Raw genomic sequence first — 22,987 nt, 5'->3', positions numbered from 1 at the left:
TGCCTACATGGTTAAGCTTTCCACTAATTCTAAATAAACCCTAAATCAGCAAGGATTCTTCCAATTTATTTTCTAAGTTTCTATAAATGGTAATCATCTGTTGAATAATTAGATGCCTAGAAAATAAGGATGTAAAATTTTTATCCTGTAGCCCATATATGTGTTGTCTTACGTCTTAATAATTATTATTTATTTTATGAAAATTACGGAACTGATAAATATGCTTCTGGAATTCTAGATTTGAAGGCAAAAAACTCCACAAACAAACAAAAGATATAAGAAAATTCACAGACTGTTCATTTTCCTAGACTGAAGGATTGGAAAGTTTTTGCATTTACTTGTCTCAGTAGGATTCCAGTACAAAGGAGACCAGAGGAAGGGATGAAGTACTAATATTTAGAACACTTTTAACTTACAGTGACAGGCAAAATGAAACAGTGTGAAGCAGGACTGGAAACTCATTCAGCAAAATACTCTAGTGCAGCAGTTCTACATGGCAGTGACATCATAAAACCATAACAGAAGTATCCTGCTAGCTCAAAGAGTTTCAAATACTGTAATAATATATACTGCAAATGGGAAGACCCAAGGAAAAGAAAAATGAGACGGAAAGAGTGAGTCATGAAAAACCAGCTCATTAATCAAGTGAATACATGCTGACATAATAAAATGTAAAGAAAATTATTATAAGAAATGAAAGAATTAAAAATGGACTGATTCAACTTTACATTGAGTATACACTTATGACAGAGTATAACCTTCAGTGATATTCAGTTATTGTAAATAGTCTTTTGTGAAACATCTCACCGTGCTACAGTTTAGGACCATAATCATCAGTGCTACCCTCACATCATGGCTGATTTTTGTGTGTATCTACTATAGGCTTTTTTGTTTGTTTGTTTTCTTCTCATCTGTTTCTCTTTTAAAAATACAGCAGAAGCACAAAACTTCTGTCCAGTCAGAGGACGTTCTTAGTCCATACTTTTTTCCAGAAATCCTACCCAATTTCAAGTTGCAGGAAAATCAGATGAAGACTGCCCATGTATTTTGTTTCTATCTTAAAGCAAGCATTCATTGTTCTTTGGAGCAAAATCTTCTGAGTGGCAAACTAGCCATAACATCAGGATGACTTCTTAAGAAACCAAAAGAATTTAAATTGCTTATTTGCTCTGTTTAAAGAAAGCGGTTGTTAAGTCATGGTCCTTGGAAGCCTCCACAGTTCCTCAGGATCCACAGTACACTCCTATGAGCCATTTTAATAGCATGACAATTTCTGCGAGAGACTTGAGGCACTGTTGAGCACACACTGGTACAAAAGCTCCAAAAGAGCTTTTTGCTCACATCTCTCTAGTCTTTGGTGAGTGCCTCTCTGTACTGCTTTTTGGGAAGACCATGTGGTACCTTTATCCCCTCATGTCCCATGATATGGTGGGACTCCAAGTACATGGTCCAGGCCCATGAGCCTCACTGAGTGGAAGGACTGCCAGTTTTGCTCCTTACTTCACAACGCCCCTTGAGAGAAAACAGGGAAAAGCTGTGGGACCAGACTCCTCTTCCACCCAGAGACAGGGAAACACAGGATCTGCACAAGATACCCCGCTGCCCCAACCCAATGAAGCATCAGCTCGGCATCCTCCTTTCACTCCTCCCAAGTCCTGATTCATATGGCCCCTTTGCTTCCCAAAAACAGTTGGTGGCAGCAAGAGGAGCTCTTCTGCACTGGCTGGCATTTGGAAGTGCTGGTGGCAGCAAGGAGGTGAGTTGGGCAGAAGGCGCCAACTTCCATGGCTGAGCCTCACATCTCCCCCTGACCCTCTACCTTTTCCCAGCTTAAGAACTGGCACCCTGATGCAGAGTATACTCAGCAAGTGTTAGGTAGCCCAACCTGATGGTTTTGTTTCCTCCAGAAGATGAAAATGCTCTGTTAAATTAAATACTGTGAATGGGAAAACATGCCAGGATGGGGGGTGGTGTGGGGATTTCTGAGGTTTCTGTGTGTGGACTGCTGAGATTTTTTGTTTTTAAAGGCAGCGTCTGAAAAGCCAAATTGTGAGCAGTTTGCAACACACTTCCCAGACTGAAACCAGGGAACCCATTCCCAGGGTAAGGGGGTTTTGGGAAAAATTGATTGTTATGTCACGACTTCATTAGTTATGCATTTACAAAGGGTCATCTTATACATAGAAATTTCATTTTATAATTAAGATTATTATTCAAACTAGACAAAAGCACAGACATTCCCATCTTAATCTATACATCCATAACATTACTCCAACACTTTTGTGCTTTTCTTTCTTTTAATATGATCCCTTAGAAGGCATATTATTCCTTAAACAAACTAACACAAGTTCTCAAGTTATCTCAGGATAGTTATTTCAAAAGACAATGCAATATTTCATAATAAACATTTATAATCAGGTTTTTAACAAAGTAATTTATCATATAAACAAATGAATCAGACACTAAATAAATATTTGTACTGGTAAATACTAGCATTTTGCTTTTATCATGTAGGACCTGATCCTGCAAGCCCTCTGTATACATCTTTATCCCCACTGAATGATTGGTTCCATTTCTTGTTCTAATCTACTATTTTATTTTGAGCTGAGCAAATACTTCCTGGTCACTAAAGTTAAGTAATTGAAATAAGCACTGGAATACATTTGAGCAGACAATTATTTCCTTAGATGTCTTTGTAAATAATTCTTTTTTCCATGTTTATGAAATCATCGCAAACATTTATCAACAGGCATTCAGTTTCTGTTATCTGAGATGCATCAGTTAGTAGAGACCAATCAAATAAATTGTATGTTCCTTGTTCTTGGCTCTCTTATTGAACAAAGCATGACCTTTGCACGCAATTTAAAGAACAGTTTCAAAGACTTATTTAATAATTAATACTAAATTTTACTGTCTTCAGACATTTGAGCTAACAATACTGGGCTAGGAAGGCAAGAGCCTCCAGGAAAATAGCAAGCCAGGAGCTCTTCTTGGGGAGGGTATGAGTTACCTTCTATCCATTCTCATCTGCCACAATTACAATCTTACTCAAGGTAATGGGGATGGCCTTTTTCAAAGCATACGAAAAGCTACGGCCAGCCCTTTAATTATGACTTTACTCACTTCTTTTCAGGGATGCTTTTTTCCTGCATGGTACATCCAGAACAGAGAACTGCAGATAAAATACATTAACTGACCTACACACCCTCCACTGCCTTAGGAAATTTATCAGGATATCTTCATACAAATAGATGTGTCAGTGAATTCCAATCTCTCAGCTGTTTTTTGAAAGGAAACACAGGAGTCAGTTACAGCTGAAAAACTTGCAAACTTAAATTCAATAACTGCTTACTTTCTCTTGTCCAGCTCTATTTGAAATACAGTTTGAAATCTAGGGTACTGAATTTACTGATGTACCACTGAATTAATTTAAGTTTGGCTGAATTCTGATGATTTATTGGATGCCTTTGGGCTCTTACCACAGTATAACATGAAACGTTCCAAGCATGTGGCAAAAATAACAACAATTGTAACAAATTGCTGCCTGAATGGAAAAGAGGAACATATTTTGAAATGACTCTCTCTATATATCTAGCTATATATAGGGATATACGTACACACACATGCACTTATATATCCCCGTAAAACCATTTCTCTAAAGTACAGAAATTTATTTTATTATTTCTTATGTTGGTATGATTTTAAATACTTTACTCCATGAATCCACGATATGACAACTTTAGTTTGTCCAGAGATAAATCTTAACTCAGTCTTACAACCTCCATTAATATAAATATGGCACGGAACTTTGACCAGCAAGAGTAAATTTTGAAACTTAAATAATTATTCTATAATTATTTTAAAACAAATAGCTACTAAGTACCAATATTCATGGAAAATGAAAAAAAAAAAAACAAAACAAAAACAAAACACAACAAACAAAAAAAAAAACCCAACCCCAGCTTTAACTTCTAACACTCTGTATCAAGTGCAGCTTTATGAAAGGAATGTAAAATAAATTTATGTATTAGAATCTCATTCTAAAGAGAAACAGCAACTTACACTATATGTTTCAAAAAAAGAATACTGTATGCTTGCATTTTATCATAAATGACCATGTTAAGTCATAGTTTCTTCTTGCCTGCAGATGAAGGACGTTGGTTCACAAATCTTCTAAAGCATACATGAGCATTGGATTAAATCCTGCTCCTTGTGAAAATAAAGTTTATTTACACTTAGAGTGAACGGGAATGAAGAGTTAGTTATAATAAGACATTTAAGGACCTTGGTAGCCAGTACCAGTTGTATTTGCAAGTAGCTCCTCAGCTTTTCTTTTTTTTTTTTTTTTTTTAAAAAATAAAGGTACAATCATAGTTATTCATTTACTTTAAAAATTCTAAAGATGAAGAAAAGTAGCATTTATACATATAAGTTCTCATATAAATTATAAAACTCAAGTTTATCTTATAGAGTTCCATCCCCAGAAGAAGCATAAAGCACTTTTGTGGTACCTTCACCAGTAAATATTTGTATCACATCAAATCTGAGAAATTCAATAAAGATGACACTGCATCCCAGAGCTGAAAGAGAATGTTCTTCTGATGCAGTCTCTTGTGATCGATGTGCTCCATGGGATCATATATTTGCCATGACTTGACTGAATTTCAAATGAATGCAATATGAAGGAATTCACCTTACCAGTTCAGTAGGTATAAGAAACATCAGTGAACAGCAGACTCATCCCATTTGAGGTCAACAGTCTTTGGAAGACAACGTGGAGGGAGTTTAAAACTATGACAGCAAAATCAAATAATAATAACAATAATGAGGTAAACTCCTCTAACAAGGCCAAATAGGCTGAGATGTCAGGAGAGAGTTCGATTGTACCTGACACCCAAATGTTTCTGTAGCCAGAGTTCAGCGAGCTGCATGGTAGAGGCAAACGTACTTGCTTTGGACCCTAAGCACATTTTATATTGTTTCGGATCTAAACTGGGGTCACACTGAACTGGATGAAAAATATGGACAACTCCTACTTCTTGACTTCTGAAAGCCTTCAAGCCAGATGTTATCACTTTAGTAAAGAGATCTACATCCTCAAGTCCCCAGCCTTGAATTGAGGTATCAAATCCACCAGCAGTAAGTAGATCACTTTTGTAAATACAGGTAATTCCAAATCCATATTCCCTCCAAAAGCCAGTTCTTTTTGTGAAAACAAAACTACTGTTAGCTGGAGGGTCGCCTCCATATATTATTTTTGGATCATACTGGCTAAAGATGATAGGGTAGTAAACCTGTTCTCCCTGAATAGTGTTATCTCTGCACCGCTGAAGGAAGTCTGATGTGAATACCAGATCAACATCACAAAACAGCAGCAAAGTGCCATTGTCAAATCGAGATGAGGCCATTTCAAGACCTAAACCTCTAGAAAACTTTCCTGCCATTGGAATCAGGGCCATATCTGCCTTAGGATACTTAATGCTGTATTCTTTCATCAGTTCTATGTGTTTGCTGGCATCTTGGCCCAACTCAGAACTGAAAAGAATTATTGCCAACTTTACATTCTGCTTGGGAATCAGACAAGTCTTCTCAAAGTTATCCATAAATCTTGAGAAAATGTCAAATCTTCCTGTGAGAGGGACAAGAATATGTATTTTCTTGTCACTGCGTCCCCCTATGTCTTTGGTGCCTTGGAACGAAGAAGAAAAAATCTTTAAGGTATTTGAAACAAAAGAGAAAGATTGAGCATCAGTGTGGGTATTCTCCAACAGACTTCTTATATCCAGCTCCTCTGCTTCTTTGAAGAAAGGTTTGCTAAACAACTGTTGAAGGTAAGCATGACGTCTCACTGGAACTGTAACTTTTCTTCCTTTGTGCCTTTTGTACAAAAGCAGTAAATCCAGGATGTACTCCACTCCATGCAGAGGATCCACCCTGCGGTAGCCATACTGTATTTCCTTGAAATCAATGAGCCTTCCTCTAGATCTAGAGTTCTCATTTATCATTTCCATGACTTGCATCACAGTGTCATCCAGTGCAGCCCGCAGGACACTGCTCAGGCTCTGACGGGGTGGCTGGTTCTCCATCATGGAGAATAGAAATTTTCCTGTCAGGAACTCCCACTCGATGACTTCATCCCTTTCACGGGGCTGTAAATGACTGAAAGATGGCATCACTCCCAGTTGCTGATCTTCCTTATTTACTTCACTGTTACTGAGCTTGCTCATCAGGGCACTTTCTCTATGGAGCTGGATGGTTCGATAGCGCAGTTCAGAAATTTTGCGACTCAGTATGTAATTGTGAAGCCTGTATTGGTAGGCCGGTCTTTTGTTTGGATGAAGTGTTATAGCTGTGTGAATCTTGCTGTTGTGAAGATCTTGAATGTAACCCTTGCGGTTGTGTTCATAGTTTTCATGGAACAACTGCTGCATCTAGGAAGAGACAGAGAGGGGGAAAAAAAAAAAAAAAAGAGATTAAGTGGAAGTGCTTCTATGGACAAAAGAACATACATTGGTACTGTCGATCATTACCATTTATTATAGATCATGGCTATTTTTAGGCACAGAACTTCAAAGTATTCAGTAGGAATTATTTATACTCTTTTGGTCTCAGTTTCAGTACTGTCCACAGTAAGCAAATATTGTTCTCTAACTAAACAGAAGGTCAGATCTTGGATTTATCTTTACTTCATCTAACTTCAAAACTATATGAAAAACACTTAACCAAAGGTCTGTAGGCAGTATTTCTGAGTTCCTAGGTCAAGGCTGAATGCTGCTATGCACAAAACACTTAAGTCAACACCTACATCTAAATGCTTATTAGCACAGATCCTTACTAAAATGTTTGCAACACTGATGATGTTTTTTAAGAGGACCTTGGATTTATGTCTATGGAATTGTGCCAGGTTTCTGTGGCAGGGGTTTTTGGTAGTGGGGGAAAGGACTACAGCAGTGGCTCCCTGTGAGAAGCTTCACAAAGCTCCCCTGGCTCCAAGTTGCACCTGCCTCTGGCTAAGGTTGAGCCAATTAGCAATGGTGACTGTGCCTCTGGAATAAAGTATTTAAGACCATGAACCTGGGAGGAGGTTCAGACTTGTTAAGAGGAGTTACAGGAAGAACACATATGCAAACACCGAGGTCAGAGGAACATAGGAGGAAGAAGGGAAGGAGGTGTGCTGGAGCAGAGAGCCCCGCTGTGTCCCATAGTGAGATGCCAGGGCTGCCCCCCTGCCACCCAGGGAGGATGATGGTAGAGCAGATGCCCACCTGCAACCTGTGGAGGACTCCACACTGGAGCACATGGCTGTGCTTAAAGGAGGCCAGGACTCTGAGGGAAGAAGAAGCCCCCACAGTTGTAATTTGGTGCTGGGAGGACTGCAAGATGTGGGCGTGACCCACGCCGGAGCAGCACAGGAATGGCTGTACCCCTTGGGAAGAAGTCATGACAGAGGAAGTTGATGGAGGACTGTCTGCCATGAGAGGAGAGCCACATGGACCAGGGAAGAATGAAAAGGAGTGCTTCCCCCCACTTGCCGGTAGAAAGAAGCTGTGAACTGACTGCACCCCTCCTTCCCTGCCCCCTGTGCCACTGAGAGGGGCAGGAAGAGATACCAGGAATAAAACTGAGCACAGGAAGAAGGGAGGGGTGGGGGGAGAAGTTTTTAAGTTGTGGTAATGCTTCTCACTGTCCCACTCTGTCTGTTACGTGGTGTTCTTTGTGTTTTGAATTAAATTTTTAATTAATTTAATTAAATTTTATTTCCCTAATGAGTCTGTCTTATGCCTGTAATTGTAATGAATGAGATACCTCTCCCTGTCTTTGACTCAATTCCCGAGCCTTTTGCTTCATTTTCTCCTTCCCAGGACTGGGAGGAAGGGCTGTGTAGTGCTCAGTTGCCTTCTGAGCCCAAACCATGACAGGAGCACAAAACTGCATGAATTTCCTACAAACATATGTAAATGGATAGTCCTACTTAACATTCAAAAACTGAATGCACTTAATTTCAACAAAACATGTTTTTTCCCCATGCCAATAAAGAATTCAGTGACTGAAACATAACCATTGGAATATGTGTGTTTGAGGGATACATACAATACAGTATGTCAATTAAACTATAGATCATGTTAGCATCACTCATCCTGAGTAATTTTCAATGTATTTCTGTGGCAAGAAAAGAAATACTTCTGTCAAATTTGTAATTGTAATATATTCTAAACAGTAGATACATTTTATGGCTGAAGTGCAGGTCTAGGATTTAAAGTATTTGTCCTTTACACCTTTCTATGCTAACAGCTAAACTATGAGCAAATCATAAAACTTTCTCTGACTTAGTTTCATCCCTAAAAGAAAACTTAGCTCATTATTAATTTAATGTGATGCCTATTTATTCTTAAATAGGAAGTGATATGGAGGAGTAAAATATTAACATCATAAATACATATAAGACCCACTGCTCTTTGCTAAGCTAACATCTACTAACTCCAGAGAAACAGAATTATTTCCCATGAGTAGCAAATAAAGTACAATACAAGAAGCTGCTCTTTTTCATCTGCAAACAGACTGGACTATAATTAATACATGAGGAGTATGTGTTAATTAGATAGAAAACGTTGTTCAGGAAGGTGTTGTAAGCTTGAGCTATAATCAGATTTTGAGATGGGTATTGAAGTTTGTCTTTTATACACAGGAAATCAAGGTCAGGTCTCATGGCTCAGTGTCTCAGACTCAAAACATATAGCTTATTTTATGGCAATTCTTTCTAGAACAGAGGCTTTGCTACTAGAAGTAATATTAAGCATAGGGCTATAAATGTAAAATAACTCCTAATAAGAGCCATGACAATTACTCAAAACATGTTAGCATGTATGAAAACCAGAAATTTAACACAAAATTTCTGGAATCTCCCTCCCACCTCATTCAGATCCCAAATGACTCTACTTGAGCAAACATTGCTACTATTAGTCATGGCAGCATTTTTGAGGCTAGAGTCATAAAACAGAGAAAAGAAACAGCCCAATTCTGATAACTACCTTAAGATATCTTAAATTTGCCTTTAACAAAACAGGTAAGTCTGCTATATCAAAGTGACAGTGATTGTGAAAAAACATACGTAGTTACAAAATGACTCAAATACTCCTTATTCATAAAACTACTACCTAAAGCTGTCAGACCACATTTGTTCTGTTTCAGGAGGTGGGTATTTTGCTTGTCACGTAGATGAGATGAACCAGGGACAAGAGGTTCTGGGGAATTTCCTTGATATCACAGAGAACAGGAATGAACACCATCAGTACTGAGTCAACATTTAACCAGCAGTGATGGAAAAATTGAAATATGGCTTCCCTGGGGACAAGAGATGGACACTGGCAGGACAGGAAGATTAGAGATTAGGGACTGAGTTAGAAAAAAGTCCCTGGGAAAGGGCTGGGTAAGGATATTTGCTCTTTAGAAGAATTATTTTTCCTTCTCCCTCTACAGTTTACATTTTGAATAATGAAAAAAGATCAGCTATTCAGGTGGTATTTCCATCTCTTCTGTTTTAAGTCACACCCCTTTCCTGGCCTCTTTTATTTAAAGCTGTCTACTGTGTGCTCTGCAAAGTGACTGTGGTTTTATATTCTCCACTTTTTATTGAATCCATGAATTTTATTTTTAGAATTTCACATTAAAATCCCCTCACAGGAAAATAAAGAAAAAGAAAATGTCTAACATTGAAAACAAAAGAAAGAAGGCTGGTTGCTGAATGGCGCCAGAATTCCCCATAAACCCTGACACTCTACTCTTTCCTAAATCCTCTAATCATAAAGAATCACTTCAGTTTTTCATCATCCACAATGAAGAATGGTATTTGAGTATAACTGAAACAACCATTAACTACATTTACACATTTAATTTATGATACCTAAATTTTCACAAATACATTTTATTTAAAGTAGTATAATGTATTTTATCCAAGAAATTTTTAACAAATGACAAACTATCACTGTAAAACTAAATGCTGCCCTCCTATTGTGAAAATTCTTCTGTGACTCTTGACTGACTACAAGCTCATCTTCACAGCAAATTCATCAGCAATGCTTATTTAAGAGGAATATTCTGTTAACATAAATACCACATTTTTCTTACATTCCAATTTCAGATGCCTTGGTTTATTAGATATGCTCCACTAAAATCATAGCAAGAGGATGTACTCCATTATACTAATGATTTTGGTTTTGATAATCAACAACAGATTAACAGCAGCAATCAAAAAAAGTTTCAAATCAACACAGTAATGCAGTATTATCACACATATTCAAAACTGTATTAATCCATTTTAAATTATATTACTTTTGGTTCATAGACTGAATAAAGACAAACCAGTTCAGAACAAATATGACACTGAAATCATAAACTCTGAAGATAGCAGGTTTTAATCTTGGTGCCATGCAGAAATTTGTTTTCAATATTGAAGGACAAAAATGTCTTTTTACAACTCAAATCATTAACATATAGATGAAAGCAATTCAATGGATTCCTAACTTTTCTTTGAATTTTCTAAGCAAGGTGGTCAAACCTAGGAGGCAAAAGAAAGATGATTAAGTTTCCTGGAGAATGGATCTGTGCAAGGGCTGGAATCAGTCAATGCAGTCATAAGTGATCTGGAAAAGGAGGTGATATGGGACGTGGCAAGATTTACTGAATATAAATTAAAATTATTTAGTGTGGTTAAAAGTAAACCTGTCTGCAAAAATTCTCATTATTTTGAATGGCTAGGTAATAAAATGACAGATTAAATTCTGTCTAGATAAATGCAAAGTACACGTGAAGAAGGCAATCCTAATTATACCTGAAGAATGTTGGATTGTGTGCAAGCTGTTAGCACTCTGGAAAGAGAACCTAGTTGCACAGTAGGCAATTCTGTGCAAATGTTCAGTAGTGAGGATAGAAAAAGCAAATAGCATGAGGACAAGTCTTGAGTGAATCAGAAACATCATTATATGGTTGTGTTCATAGTGCACCTGAATCTGGAAGGCTGTGGGCACCTCGTCAATATTGTGATATACCATCTGAAATTAATATATGTCTGAGTAGAAGGGTACTAACCAAGACCACCAGATGATCACGTGTGGATTGTTAGGTGAATATATGATGAGGGCAAAAAGGAGTAATCCAAAGAGGGCCAACCCCAACTATGAAGTCAGTAGCACCATAGGGATATGGATAGGTATAATCACTATTTCTTCTCACATAAAGAACTATGGCACATACAGTGACGCTCTCAAGGCTCAAAAACAGAAAAGGAAATACTTGTGTAGCTCAACCATAGAACTTACTGGCCCAGAAAGCTTTTGATGGTAAAATTTTGCATGGCTTCAAAGAATGAGCCAACAGTTTACATTGCTATGTTAAAAGCAAAGTACGCTTTCTCCACAACACTGCTGAACTACAGACACCTGGAGCACCAGTGAGGCTTTATCACAGTACGTCTTTGTTGTCTTACATACCTGCCTCAGCTTCTTCTACTGGTTACTGCAGAGAGAAGACATTTTGTCAAAGTAATATTTAGTCCGACATGATATAACCATTTTATATTCATTGAAAGCAGTCAGTGGGAGAAGATGTCTTCAGTTCAATATAATACATGGATGCATAACATTTTATTTTTTCATATGGCACGATTTTGTGACTTTCATGAAGTTTGCTGTCTTCTGAACCATTCTTACAGCACAAGTAACGCAAGACTTGGCAAGGACTTCTTGCCTCTTTTCACACCAGCTGAAACTAGAAGCTGGCAAGAAATGTGAATACTCTGTGCACTGAGGAGCTCTGAACTGCAAGCAGGAATAAAAAAATGAGAAGAAACAAATTAGACTAAAGACAATGCTTTATTATTGTGGCAGAGAAATACAATAGCTAATACGTAAGCACAATGTAATTTGCATTGCAAGCTCTGAAATCATTGTAATCTCTGTGATTTACCAATGTAATAAAAAAGTAAAGTTCTTAATACATATACACAAAAGCCCAAACCAACCTACTTTATTACTGCAAGACTGTCACATATTAAAAGACTGAATGCAAATGGTGCTTTTAAAATTAACACAATTTTTCTTTGAGCCTTAAGAACAATTTCTCCCATTTAACAGAGAAGACACGGAATTCAATCCTCCATCCACTCTAGCTTTTCCTAAATTCACAGTAGTACTAAACTGTTGACCAATTTATCTAAACTGGACTTTTAAAAAATTTAGAAGATGATCAGGAACTATTTCTGGTCTTTCTTCATCCTGCTCTTTAGAGTTTAGGTCTCCTAAAGATGAAGATGTATTCACTATTTCCAGTGACTTCAAGAGGCATTTCCTCCATATGAAGAACACATGTAAAATCCACCATGTTCGAGAAGATAATGTTTGGCTGAAGAGCAATAAACTGAGTATCTTAATCAAAGGAAGAGTTAAGAAAAAATTAAATAACTCAGGTAACTACAGGCACATTAGGATGTCCTCAATAATGTGTAGTATAATAAATTGCAACACTGTTATGGATGATCATAAGTTTCTGGACAAGAAAACAGATTTCAGAAAGTCATTTGGTATGGAGTTATGAGAAAAACTGCCAGTCTGGCAAGGCAGGGATTAAGACTGGAATTGAGAAATGTGCATGAACTGGATAACTGTGAAGCAGTAATCAGCTATGTTTAAATGGCGAGCTATCAGTTTGGAGGGAAGTCATTACAGAAGCTTCTGAGGAACAGTATCATACCTAGTGACAATGGCACAAAATCTGGGATACTACTCACAACACAAAGTTGAGGGCAGCATGAAGAGACAAGAGGAGAAGACACCTCACAAGAAGAGACAGAGAATTTGGAGAAGCAATACTGAAGAAATTCAATTGTTATAATAATACAACACACATAATCCTACACCTGTGGTTTTAAGAGGTAGGTGACTATTTTAGGAAAGTTGACTTTTAAACTGGAAATAGCTGACAAGTAAGAACATCATAATAATATTAGCAGACAGTAAGGTGACATGGAAAGATTACGAAACATCGGTGTGAATCCTCCACAGAAAAGAAAAACAAGATTTTGTGTTGCATCAGTCAGAATATTTCTGAAAGAGAAACCAGCAGACCACTTCACATAATTCTGAACCTGCATCTTTACCAAATGCGTGGGACTAAATCAATGCAAAGAGATATGATAGGACCAGAAACTATCCTATGAGAAGGTTAGTGTTATTTCGCTTGTTTAACCTTGCAAAATGAAGGATAAGAATCTTATTGTCTCTAAATACACTGAGTAAATAAGACAGAGATAACAAAAGCAAACTAGCCTTAGGTTTACCTGGGCAGGAAACTGAATTAAAATTTCCATGTGTCAGAAGAAGGGTTTAGATCAGATTTTCAATAGACATGGATACAATTCAATCAGGTTATAAAAAACTAGATTGCTTATGAGTAGGGGAGTGAATGACTTGAAAGATCCGTTCATTTTTCCTAATGATACAGTATTCGTTTTTTAGTAAGAATTAATTATGTATTATTAGTTGGCAGCAGTCCACCTTCCACCTTTGTTTGTACAAACAGACATTACATTTAAAATACCTACTTTCTATTCACAGTCCCCAGCCAACAGTAGTTCCTTATGTTTCCACAAAAATGGTGATATATAACTTCATAACACAACCATTTGCCTGCAGTTTATAATGAGAGTCACAAAGTTGTGAAGTTTTTTGCCACAAAAACAGATCAAGGATCCATGTTTCACTATTCAAATTATTATAAGGGATTAAAACCTGCTATCTTTATATTGTGCCATCACTTTAGCATATGATGAACCCAGAAACAACAGGGAAAACTCGACTGTAATTATAATCTATGAGTGACAGTAAAATGCCAGGTATACAAGAGTATACTGTACATTGAAATAAATGCATATCTGCTAATTCTTCCCATAGAAATAAGTTTGAGCCAACATAGCCACAGGCGATAGCTATTGTTTCACACATCATTAACAGACACATTAAATAACTTAAGTACCAGAATCAACAGTCTTCCTACTGACATCTTCCCAAGATGAACAAAACCTGATGCATTGATTCCAGCTCTGGTATGTAGGGGTTAGTAAGCAGAAAAATTACAAGCACACACCACAAATTCAGTTATTAATTTCCACAAATTCAGTTATTAATTTCCACAGCATCAGAGAAGTTTACTCAATAGAGAGGGATCTAACTTCTTATTTACAGATTAGCTAGGTATGGTATGTAGTGATCAGAATAAAAAAGAGCTAATTTTTTTAGACTCTTTAGAAGTAGAACTATGCATTAATTATTTATAACTCTTCTGCTGGCCCTCACTTTAATAAGATTAATAAATAAAGGTTAATAGCAAACACTTTTGGAGCATTTTCCCCCACATCCTTTCTCACATTAGTGAGGCGATTGGACTGAAATCAGCTCAGCATGCTGCAAGCCAAGTGATACTAAGAAAAGCTAAAATAAAGTTCTCATCAAACAATGGTGCTCTGTTAATATTAGTAGACTTTTTTGACATCTCATCTCTTTATAGTTTTACACTAAAAAGCTCCACTCCAAATCTCAAAGTTTTCCTGCAATGTAGGACAGACAATACAAGAAGAACGTATAAAGTCATGCTGTTATGTGTACGATTCTAACTGTCCTTCTGCTATAGGGGTACCAAGCACACAACGTAATAAAATCTAACAAATCTGTACAGGCAAACCTATAAATAGACAAATCAAATGGCACTGATACACAGTTACAGCAGCATACATGTAAGAAAACAGAAAAATGTTTTAAATTACCCTATAATAATAAGTTTTATCATGATGATTTATTGAAGTGAAAGTTACAGTTAACTCTACTTCATAATACATGTATTTTTAAGAGTGTAATTATTTTCACTTCTTGGTCTTAAACTGTCCCTTTCTCACTGTATGACAGATTTGGCCATACACTGGCAAAACCATTAAAGTCTATTAAATTATTAGCCTCCAATACTTGCATCAGAAAAAAATAGAAAAAGTTTTTAAAGGTCACAGATTCAGTCAGAAATATCAGACTCTATTCTTTGGATTATGTAAAAACAATGTAATGGTGATCTGTTACTACCATTTCTGAATCTTTTCATTATTTTGTGAAATGAGCTGGTGTATTTATTTAATGATAAAATTTACTAAAACATGGAGTTGTGCTACCGTGTATCCGATCAAAGATCTGAATACTGTCATTATTCTCGTAAGGTCAAATTGGGAGCTTGATTTTTTTGTGTGCTGTATGGATAATATCACATATGGACTAGCAACGTACCCCACTTTACAGGATTACCCCAGAAGGAATTTTTAGTGAACAGTTTCCCTTTCATTACACAAACAAAGGTAATGGGCAAGTCCATTATTTTCATGACAAGCTGGGTTTTTCAGGCTTTTGATTTTCTGATCCTGTGTTTTATTAAAGAGAATTAGTGAACATTTTGTGGCTCGTGACACATGGTGTGGACGTCCTCTGGACCCTTGTTTGCCTATAATTGTTGGCAATACTCTCAAATGAATGCATAGTATCCTTTCCATTTTCATGTTCCCAGCAGTGCTCATATATTTATATGCAGCTCATCCAAACAGCCCTCCCTCCCACAAAAAAAAAAAAAAAAAAAAAAAAAAAAGGACTTCCAAAGAAACCCCCCAAATCTCATCAGTTAGCATGCTCAACATGTTTTAGCATAGATGTACTGGTCACAGTAAGAAGGCTGAAGCTGTCCACAGTGTTACACCAGAGGGTAATGTGTTCTATGATTGTACAAAGGTATACAGGACAGTATTTCATAGGTACTTGGCTGGAGCTATTCCTGAAAAAAAACAGCTGTAATGCATCCTTTCTGTTCTTTGCCTGTAGAGACCAATCTTCTCATACGATGCGTTTGAGAGCCTTTGTTCACTCAGCTCCATGTTGTGCTAACCAACAGCGGTTGGTGCTGGGGAATTAACATCCTGTAAGGCCTGAGGCCATGCTGCCTGGCCGTGCTTTGCTCCATGACTTCACTCCTATGATACAAGTTGATACAAGGACAGAGGGGTCAGCTCATAATCTGCACTCCTGTCACATCTCCTGACATGACAAAGTAACTCCCTCCACTCACAACCCTGCCACGTGCCGTGCATGAAATCTCTACTGCTGAATGAAGAATGCGGAGATTTTCTTCTGTGCCTGAATTTTACAGTGCAATATGAAAATTTAATGGTTTTAGAGCCTTTACGCTTCAAGTGCTCTGAATGGGTAATTTTAATAGAGTGGGAGAAAACAATTTTATAGAGCAAGAAAAACCATGCCCCCACCCCAGTAACAACACTAGCTATAAACAGTATGAGGTTCCTTTCCCATGAAAAATCCTTATGCAGTAGTGATATTTTACAGGGCACAACCCTCCTTACTGGAAGATAAGCATCTCTGCAAACTACAACAGCCTGACACAAAGGGTTCCCTCGTATTTATGACTTCCCTTGGAAAATAAATCTAACTGAATAATCTGCATGCCTGTACCTTACTTAACCTGTTACCCACTACAGAAAAATGTACATCTTACATTGCTCTGCAGGAGCTTGAAAGGTCTTCCTTAACTGATTCAGTCATAAGTATTCTTAATTTTGAAGTAATTCAGCCATTCAAATGATGAAGAAAACATTGAGAAAAAGCCATTATTATTTCTGATTCACCTGAAAAAATAATATTAAAAAAATCAAGCTTCAGGGCTATAAACCCTGAGATTTAAGTGCTGAGGTAAATTGTTTCAAAGTAGAAATGTTTCTCTGTCTCTTTAGTTGGTCACATTTCTAGCTAAATGAAAAGTTCTAAGTGAAAGCAATTATTTACGTTTAATATTCACAGTATATTTATCATTACAGACTACAAAAGGGAAATGCTCTGAGGTATTATCTATCAGTGCACTCATCTATTGGGACACCAAAGCTTTTTACTCATCTTGTTTGACTGGATATTACTATTTGAGGTTAAAATTTGAGGTTAAAATGAAAGACAAAATATTTTTTCAAGCTGTTTTAAGTGCTTTTTACCTCAAGTTTTACCTAATGTTCTGTAGAATCCATTGTGATACAAAAGACAGCAAACCCGAACAGACCTATGATCCCTGAAGTCCACAGTTATTTGAAAACAGCACTTCACTTTCCATAAATGTTAAAATAAAGAATAGGAATGCCTCTACTGTAACTAGAGGATTTATCTACACAAACCATGTACCAAAAAAAGACCTCCTTTTAAGCTTAGCATCACAATTATTTATTAACAACTAATTAATATAAACTGTCTTTGCACAGTGACAGGCATTCTACCACATCATTCTGTCACCCCCAAACACTTTATTTACTACAAAAACATGAGTTTTGGGAACTTGTGAGGTAATGTTTTTCTAGTGCAACCTGAAGCAACTTTGATCTTCAACCTTGAACCTGATCCTGCTTCTGGACTGGACCAGATATCTCCAAATAACAGGTAGGTATTCTGATATTATGAAATATAGTTTGAAGAGGAACATGTGGTAGAAATTTCTACTGTACCATCAGTATTATGGAATCTGTACCTGGCATCCTCCAAAAGTCCTTCACAAAAATGTAAGTTCTGGGAGACTGGAAAACCTGACAATTCAGGGTATTCTTAACATGATCTGTGTTATACGACACATATGCAGAGGCAAACATATAGCATGATTCAAAATGTTTTGGAATAACTCAGCCTTAATGAGATGTTACTGCCTAATTTCATTTATTGTTTCTTCCCTTTAACTTTCAGTTAATTTTTTTGCCTCCCTTCTTGGGAGGATCTTCTGCAGACTTCTGGAAGGTATTTAGACACAGCAAAAAATAATCATTCTCCTGTACTTAGTTGACACACCTCCTTTGAATCAGGTATCAATATATTTTTTTTTGTCTTTTTTTTTTTTTTTTCCTCAGGAAGTCTCAAGCTAGTTTATATAGAACTGGAATTACATATCAGGAGTCCTGTGAGAAGAGTAACACAAAATTCCTGAAGATGAAGTACACAGTCTCAACTAAAAGTACCGTACAGAGCCAGTTAAACAAAATTACACCAATGGCAATTTAATCTTCTGAACTTCCATGTAACTTAAAAAAGCTGGCTGATATTTTAGTAGCATGCAGTTAATGCCATGACGGGTGCTGTATAACATATTGTGAAGAATATGATACTTCTTTTTTGCTAACAAGACTGTATGCACATCTACCAGATATAAGGCAAATGAGGATACTCAGCTTTGTACTGAATATTTGATACTTATTTCTTGGTCAAAGTAGAGCTGTTAAAAGAACTGTCTGAGCATAAAAATCAATTTGCTAAAGTTCTCTGAAAAGCCCATGAAGGTGAAAATAAAGTTAGTAAGAAAGAGACATTTTAAAAAGTCAAAACAAAAAGTCAAAAAAGAAAACATCACAAGAGGACAAGGATGCCAACCTATACCAGGGAGCGGTGAGAACCAATTGATTTAAATGACCAAGCAAGAGTTGGAAAGGTCTGATACACTGGAAGGAATTTCTCAATCAGAAAACATCTTGCACCATGTAGAAGAATGCAGTGCTCCAGCAGATCTCTGGTGCTAATAAAATGCTTCTGAAGGGCAAAGACAAGGCAGGGATCTGCACATGGGGTTTGCTGTGTCAGAAACTGTATTTTTCATGTCAATAAGTGAATACTAATGGTGTGCTTCTAACACCACTGCAGTGTAAGTGTTGCCCACAGCCATCTCCTCCCGCTGGGAAGTTAAGCCGTACCAGGAATGCTCACACAGATGGAATCAGGAGATTCAGCTACAGGGCATCAGGAGAAATAAGCACCAGGTTCATGAAAAAGCTTTTCCAGTACTGAAGGGTTGCTAGACAGAGTATCAACCCAAAAGGGGCCTGTGACTGCTAGTCAGAGCAATGCTGGTCCCTGGCTGAAACGCCAGGAGATTACAGTTTGCTATTCTCCGTGGACTGCAACCGACCAGAAGGGAGTTGGTCAAGTTTCTCAACACGGACTTTGTTCAGATGTCTGTTCTGAACAGATCTGCAAAAGAAGAAATATAACAGAACGCTGCATTTGCCTTTGCTTGTCTGATTATTTCTAGAGACATTTTCTCATTAGTATGGGCACATACGAAACAAGGTGGTTTTGTATGGGAAAATATTCATAACTCATAATAACAAGTAACTCAAGAACTGAAACTAGAAAAATTGTTTAAAAAGTCATTGAGGTCCTCAGGAAAAAATGAGATTGTCTGGAAAAAAAAAAAAAATCCAGTAACTCTATCTGTATTTCAACACAATCCATAATTATGCACCTAGAATTTTATTTTTCTTGAAGCACAGGCATGCAACTTGTCTTTTTCTCTCCTGTTCACCAACTACAGTTTTCTTTATTCTTTTATTTTAAGAAGTTATCACTCTACTCCAAATATACTTCAGGAAACTGCTGGTTTTACCCTTTAAAGATTTTAAAGCTTTTAATTATCAGAAGAAAAGTCAATAAACGCTTGCATAACCAATTAAGTACAGATTTCTATTCCAGCATGATCAGATAATGTTGAAATTATGTATGAAGAACAGCATCTGTAACTTCCATTAACACCATGATTCTGTGTTTAAATATTTAATCAGTCAAATAAATCAGCTGCCTGAATATATTACATTTCTTTACATTAATGCCTAAACACCTACCCAAAAAAAGTGTAGGAAAACGCCTTGTATCAAATGCCTTTGTTTATTCACAATTATCAGTATTTCACAAATAATTAAAGTAGTTCGATTTCCCAGTGTGTTAGCCTCATTTAGACAGATTTTCCACACAAAATAAAGGCCAAGCATTAGAAAGAGTCATATGTCACTGAAAAACTTAAAAGCCTAGCCTAGCACTGATACTTGGTTATATCATTAAAGATGGAGAATAAGAATTCAATCTGCAGTATCCATTTTAAATTACATTCAGCCATGCAGCATCAGATAAAAACTCATTGCTTATCTTTTATGTAGTGCTGGTCTAAGGACAGAGGCAAAAATGTGAGATAGAGGTAATATATGTTTTTAACACTAACTAGCATAAAAGGACAATATAAACATGCTTCCAGGGGAAGACAACTTTAAGAGACCTAAAAAGCTGCCTGGAAGCTTTTTTGGACACCTCAGATATCCAACTAGTTTCCTTACTTTGAGCTCAGGCCATGATGTTTGGATTTCTGTTTTCTGGTAATAAATCTGACAAAATCTGATGTATGAAAATGAATAAAGGATGATAGAAACTGGCAAACTAAAACCAGAAACAGATCAGGATTAGGGTGTACCTAAGACAAACAGGAAATCTCATAAAAATCAGCATTTGTAGCAGAGCACTAATTTTCTGTTTAAGGGCATTAAATTTATTTTGTTTGCTTTGAAGCCTTAATGTTCATTCAAACTGCCTTCAAAGTCTGGCATCTTGCAAAAGCTATTGGGTGGAGTAGGTGTTCAGTTATGGACATGCTGGAGCAGAGGAGTCCTGAAAGACAGCATCCAGGGGGAAAAAATCCCAACAAACCCCACCCCCTACAAACCATAACAAAAATTTTCGATCTGACAGAAGCTGCAGCCCTTTCTGCACACCTTTGTCTGGATATGAGACCATGAATGTCATCCCATTTCATGTGATTTCAATATTATCTAGGCTTGACAGAAAAATGACAGATGACAAAACCACTGAAGTGTGTTTAAGCATTCAGCTATGACTTTATTTATTTATATACATGTATATGGAAGTTGTTTGGGAGACTTAGAGCTATGATAAAGGGCTGCCCACAGTAGGAAATACTGCTGACTAGTAATCTTGACCTTTCTTTTAGAAATGAAAAAAGAGGCATAAATTTTATAATTACAGCAAGCCACTGAGCAATGCCTCATTCAGGGTTCATGAGGTAAGAGGGACGAAATCTTTCTTCTTCCACATGTGTTTGGCCATGTTACAGGGTTTGCCTGCTGTGTCCAGACCTTTTTCATACTTTTAGGCTCATCTCTGGGTATGCAGGTGTGACTCGTGTTCAGTGAGATGTAACACCTTATCATCAAGAGAAAGGAGATTTACAGAGACATTTTCTGCAGAGGTAAGTCTAGGTTCCCCTCTTTGGTCACTCAACTAATGGTGGGGCTTTATAGTCCCATCAAGCAGAGGTGCTTGGGTGCAGGGGCAGGTGACAGTTTTGCACTGGAAGCAGAGCCCTGAAGATAACTGGAACTGAAACCTGCCTCCAGCCAGACTTTTCTAATGCTAGGAATATTAACTTTACAGAGGAAACATACTGTCATGCAACTACAATAACACAGGAATAATTTACAAATAATAGATAATGGAAATCAGATAAGTCTTTTTTACTAGGACAAAAGATAGAAAATGAGCAGCTGTAAAATGGAGAAATTGAAAATGTCTGTGTGTGATAAAGTACCTAGGGGAGCCAGGGCTTCTTAACATTACTAAAACTCAGAATTTAGCATGAAGCTAAAGGTTAAGCATACAGATAATAAGAACATACAAGATGACATTATAAGGGACAAGAGCAGTGAGAACCCTTGCTCTCAGGGGCAAAAGCAATTTGGTAGTTCAATAACAGCCCACTGCAAGATGTCAGCATGAACTCACTGTAATCATCAAGCCTGGAGAATGCAATATTAATAACTCTTCCCAGAGAAATACATTTAGTAAAAAAGGAGAATTTGACCGCTATCATATACATCATATCACATCAACATACAGAAAATGGATTTTCAATATCTTTAGACAACAAAACAATAAATGTGGATTGGTGAAAAAAAGAAGTTTTCCCCTTTTTTAACTTGGTAAGCACATCTTGGGAACATTTAAATATATTGCAAAGTCCCATTTTCAATTCATGTCAAGAAAACAGAAGCAGCAGCAGACCTATCTAGTATGGACCAAGGCTCTCTATTGTATCTCAGTTGACTAAATACTCCATTCTTACATAAATACTCCCTTCTTACAGTAAACATAAAATTTATAGCAACTTCTACAAATTTGGAAATGACTGAAACCTGATTCTTGTGGCTGGTAGAACTAAAAGAGGTTTCCCAGAAGTTACCACTGGAGAATTAAAGACTAAACTAGAGCACCCAAACAGTCAAAATTCTCCCAAACAGGCAAAATCCACAGAGTAAGACTGTCATGTTTCTGCATTTCCTTGACATAAAACCTGCTCAGTACTCTGCATATTGATAGCCTGCATGGTAGCCCTGATTTAATCTCTTTTTGATTTAATTTTCCTACAATTCCAATACATTGAGTCATCACTCAGTTGAGAAAGCAAACATCATGATCTTCTTGTCAACCTCGATTTTCCTTCTTGCTTGTCAGTTAAAAAAAAAAAAAAAAAGTTCAAATTAAGATTTTACTTCTCATTGCGTAATCAAGGCGATTTAAGTATAGCTTACTTCCAGCTGATTTTATTAACATTAAAGCTTATGTTAAATTAACATAGATTCTCAGAACCATCTAGGTTGGAAAAGACCTCAAAGATCACTTAGTACAACCATTAATCCAACACTGACCATTCTCAATTACACCAGAACCCTAAATGCTACATCAACACAACTCTTAAAACACCTTCCAGGAGGGGGACTTCACCACCTACCTGGGCAGCTTGAGATCATTAGCAAGCTGTTCTGGAAAGAAATGCTTCCTAATATCTAGCCTAACCTCCCCTGGTAAAACTTGAGGCCATTACCTCTTGTCCTATCACTTCTTACTTGGTTAAAGAGACTCATCCCCAGCTCTCTGCACCCTCCTGTCAGGGAGCTGTAGAGGGTGATGAGGTCTCCCCTCAGCCTCCTCTTCTCCAGACTAAACACCCCCAGTTCCCTCAGCTGCTCCCCATACGACCTGTCCTCCAGACCCTGCACCAGCTCCGTTGGCCTTCTCTGGACATGCTCCAGTCATTC

The 22,987-nt window shown here is 37.2% G+C and overlaps 1 protein-coding gene across 1 annotated transcript in view; it reads right to left on the bottom strand.

Annotated features, from left to right (window-relative positions):
- Positions 1 to 3,965: 3,965 nt before the first annotated feature.
- Positions 3,966 to 22,987, bottom strand: part of CHSY3 (chondroitin sulfate synthase 3) — a 157,107-nt gene continuing 138,085 nt past the window's right edge. The window contains exon 3 of the mRNA XM_026866027.1: positions 3,966 to 6,431. Coding sequence (XP_026721828.1) covers positions 4,866 to 6,431 — 1,566 coding nt within the window. The 3' untranslated portion in view covers positions 3,966 to 4,865. The remainder of the gene's footprint in view (positions 6,432 to 22,987) is intronic.

The sequence above is a fragment of the Athene cunicularia genome, assembly GCF_003259725.1.
Source record: "Athene cunicularia isolate RWA chromosome Z unlocalized genomic scaffold, athCun1 chrZ_part2, whole genome shotgun sequence".
Classification (NCBI taxonomy): Eukaryota; Metazoa; Chordata; class Aves; order Strigiformes; family Strigidae; genus Athene; species Athene cunicularia.
The sequence above is the reverse complement of the archived record's forward strand: the minus strand, read 5'-3'. Positions and strand labels throughout refer to the sequence as shown.